The following is a 4,008-nucleotide window of genomic DNA, read 5'->3' as shown; positions in this document are numbered from 1 at the left end:
TGCTGTGAGCGTTACACGAGTAGAAAGACCAGTCTTCCTCCAGCGGAGGTGCTGGCGGTTTGCCAACCACACAGATCACAGCCCAACTCATAACCATGACACCAGCTGGGCTCCTTTCGTACAGTAGTAGAGGTCACTTAATCAGAAAGACCTGGGTAGGTTTGGAGGTTTCAAAAAGACTAGAATGAAAACTATCATTTGCAGAGGAGAAGAAGCAGGAGGTATACGAGTCATCCAGAAAGAAAAAGAGGCTAGTATTTTAAGGTGCCTTGGAAAACATAGGAACCCCTGTGGTGCAGTGGTTGAAGTCCTTGGCTGCTAACTGATCCTACTTAACCATTTTGCCGAAAAAGACATGCTGTTGTGCTTCCTTAAAGATTTACAGCCCTGGAAACGGGGGGATGGGGGGGGGGCAGTTCTACTCTGTTCTAGAGGGTCACTGAGATGGAGTTGACGTGAGCACAGTGGTTGGATTGAGGTCATAGGTGAAATCCTGGTAAGGTCTTGAATTCAGAAGGATGGTCATCCCCAATGAGGATTTAGGGCAGTGGTTCTCAGCATTTGCATTACAATTACATAGAGCTTTTAAAATACAGATGGCCAAACAGATTCTGATAATAGGTGAGCTCAGGCATCCAGTTTGGAGGTAGGTATCGTTAGAATGAAAGCTTTGTAGAAGATTCTGTGTGTGATCACATTTGAGCACACTAAGTGATTAGGAACAGAACGTAGACTGCCATTACAGACTGGCAGAATGTTAGAAAATGGAGGGCGTTAGTAAGTAGAACCCTTTCATATGTGGCTGTCTTTTCTAGGTTGAAGCTCCTCTGTGTTGCTAGTTTGTAGAACTGTGAGGCTGAGGTCTTGAAGTATTAAAGATGACAATAGTATATGAGTTTAGAGAGGTATGAAAACTGAACCAGATGTAGAAGTATAGGGAATGAGTTTCTTCTAACATAAATGCTTGGTGTATTCTTATCTTTTCAGGTCTATTTTAGATTACACATTTGTTTTCTGAGAATTATTTATATGTTGCACAAGATGTTTCATGATATTAAGCATTTCAGTCTAATGAAGCAAACAAGCTTCGCTGCCATCAAGTTGACTCCAATGCATGTTAACCCTATAGGACAGGGTAGAACTGCCCCCATGGTTTTCTGAGACTATACCATTTGATGGAAGGAGAAAGACTAATTTTTCTCCTTAGGACTGGCTGGTGGTATCAAACTGCTGAACTTGTAGATTACAGCCCAATGCGTAGCCACTACACCACAGGGCTCCTTCAGTCCAGTGAGGGACAAGCTAAGCTAAGGTTACTCAACTGATTGTAGTTGTCAGTTGTATACGTACTGCATGGGCTCATTAAAGGTACTAAGTGTGCTCTTACTTTGAAGCCCTCCCTCACCTGTTTTCTATTGTTCAAATATAAAATACAGCCATTGATTCTAGGATTCAATAATTGATGAGAGCCATAATTTGTACCAAAAAAGTAATCATAGGAAATATACAGAAATTCCTATTAGTACCTCATTTTTCTATTGTGAATTTTTATTTAACTTTATTTTTATTTAACTTTAGTGGTAAAATTAGCTTTAACTTTACCTATGTGGCACTGTGACTTAAACATTGGTCTACTAACCATAAGGTTGATTATTTAAACCCGCTAGCTGCTCTATAAGAAAGAAATGAGGCCAAAAAAACCAAGGTGAGACTGTACTCCCACAAAGACTTCCAGTCTCAGAAACTATAGGGTCGATAGGAGTCAGATGGACGCAAGTGCCAGTGGATTTGGTGTGATACGTACAATATGGCTAGATATCGTTGTCAGCAGTTTAGTGGGAACATTTTTGTGGAGATTTAACTTCTGGTTTACATAACTACCTTTTAAATTACTTTGTTCCAAACAGGAAATGATGGATGTGAAGCAATTCATTGAAAAGCTCCTGCCTCCAGTGGATTGATGCCAGTAAGAGACCTCGTGTAGGAGGTACACCAGCATCATTACAGTAGAGTAGAAACCTGTTCCTGTGCCCAACTCTGAAACTATCATGTTTGCAGTGTTGAAATGTTTGCAAATATAAGCCAGTGACAAACCAAATAATGCTTTCTTATGGGAAACGTGTCATCTTTTATGTTTCTAGATATGTACTTGTATAATATGATCCAGAATATACTAGTATTAAAATAGATGAAGCAGCAAGCTTCTTCTCAAATGTAATGCAGCAAAATAAGATAGTGAAACCAGATTTTTTTTATTACATTATTTGAAATTTGTTGGTATGCTTACTGGAAATTTGTTCACATATAAATGAACAGTTATAAATCATTTGTGCATGCTGTGACTTAAACTGTGGATTTATTTCAAAATTGCTTAGTCACCATGCAGTATCTGTATTTTTATATATGCATAATGACTAACACAGAAAAAGAATGAGATGGAATTACACTATTTCTAATAGTAGGCATAATGCTTTTTATGTGTTAATGAAAGAGTAATAGTGTTACTTTTCTCAAGTAGTGGCCCTTTTATTTTGCGGACCAGGCCTTTTTTCCTGATGTCATTTTTTAAATATTATTTTCTCCAGAAAAAAAAATGTTTTTTTCCTTTTTACCCTTCATAGTAGACCAAATATTGCCTCTCTGCCATAGACATCTGCTGTTAATGAAAGCTATAACTTGACATTATAAATTATACATATGGTATTTTAAATGAATTTGTATTTTAAGAAATAAGACATCACTTAAAATCTCTGCACTACTTATTTCTGAAACTGTACTTTAGTCCTAGTTATATTTTTTAGTTGAGGTAACAGGAATAATTGAGTAGTTATATTTTTGTGTAATCATTTGATAGAAGAATTAGGTCTATTCTGTTATATGTCCTGAAATATTTAAGACTTCAATCTTAAAAATTCTAAGTAACTTCTGAGATAATTTGGTCTAAGATGAGATTTCTTATACTATAGAGCTTACTTACTGTGTGCATATGTTTGAAACCAACTATTGTAGAAATTAGCAGTCTGTCAGAATTTACTTGAAATTTTGACATAATTCAAATGATATTTAAAATTTTGTTTTTGTGCAAACAAAAAATTTAAGCATTTGACATTAGTCAAAAATTTCAGCTTACAGATAATTGAAAAGCAAATTTATAGATATTAAAAGTTGGTTAAAACCCTATGCAAATGGTGTACTTACTAGACAGTAATTGGCAAAAATGTACGGTTTGTATGTTTGAACTGTTACTTTTTTGTTGTTGTATTGCAGCTGATCAAAACAGTATTAGAAGTGCATCTTTGTAAATGGGTGCTAATTATTCATAGAAATAATTTAGTAATGTACTATGTAGAATGTTAATAATGAAGCCATATGTTTATATCTGAATTTTAAGATCTTAAACAATCATTTGCTAAGTCATTTTCCTTTAAGAAATATAAACTTGTTTTAGTTATACAAATTAGCAAATTTTTATTTATTTCATTGAAATATTTTGCTGTAATGTGGGAAAATGTAAATCTTTTTCATGATTTCTATCAATGTGAAATAAAATTTAATTCTCACACTTCTGTTTTCAAGTATTTTCTTATTTGAGTTTACTTTGACGTGGATACCTGTAACGCAAAGGAGGAAAATAATAGCATATCCAGAAGAATATACATTACAGTTTATAAACAGGGCATCGTTCAATTTCCATTTATTTCATTTTTTTCTTTGATCTTTTTGTTTATTTTATAGCATTTGTTCTGAGAAGATGGTTTGTAGTATTAGTGTTTTTTGTAAGCCTTGCTTTGTGGCCTAACAGGTGGTCTGTTCTGAAGAATCATGTGTACAGAAGAGTGACTATTTTGTTGTTGCATAGAGTGTTCTGTGCATGTTTAAGAGGTCATGCTTATTAAGTATGGTGTTTACTTCTATGTTTTTATTGAAGGAGCCCTTGTGGTGTAGTGGTTACTTTGGCTGCTAACCACAAGGTCAGCAGTTCAAAACCACCAGCTGCTCTGAGGGGGG

At 35.2% G+C, this 4,008-nt stretch overlaps 1 protein-coding gene across 1 annotated transcript in view; it reads left to right on the top strand.

Moving 5' to 3' along the window:
* The window catches only part of LYPLA1 (lysophospholipase 1), a gene marked incomplete at its 5' end in the record, with an annotated part of 9,818 nt that extends 6,256 nt beyond the window's left edge, over positions 1-3,562 (top strand). Inside the window, one exon of the mRNA XM_004697558.4 lies at positions 1,908-3,562. Within this exon, the coding sequence (XP_004697615.1) occupies positions 1,908-1,961 (54 nt within the window). The remainder of the gene's footprint in view (positions 1-1,907) is intronic.
* Between the last annotated feature and the right edge of the window lie 446 nt (positions 3,563-4,008).

The sequence above is a fragment of the Echinops telfairi genome, unplaced genomic scaffold, assembly GCF_000313985.2.
Source record: "Echinops telfairi isolate 266 unplaced genomic scaffold, ASM31398v2 ScPeMD7_1;HRSCAF=3_0, whole genome shotgun sequence".
In the NCBI taxonomy this organism is placed as follows: domain Eukaryota; kingdom Metazoa; phylum Chordata; class Mammalia; order Afrosoricida; family Tenrecidae; genus Echinops; species Echinops telfairi.
The sequence above is the reverse complement of the archived record's forward strand: the minus strand, read 5'-3'. Positions and strand labels throughout refer to the sequence as shown.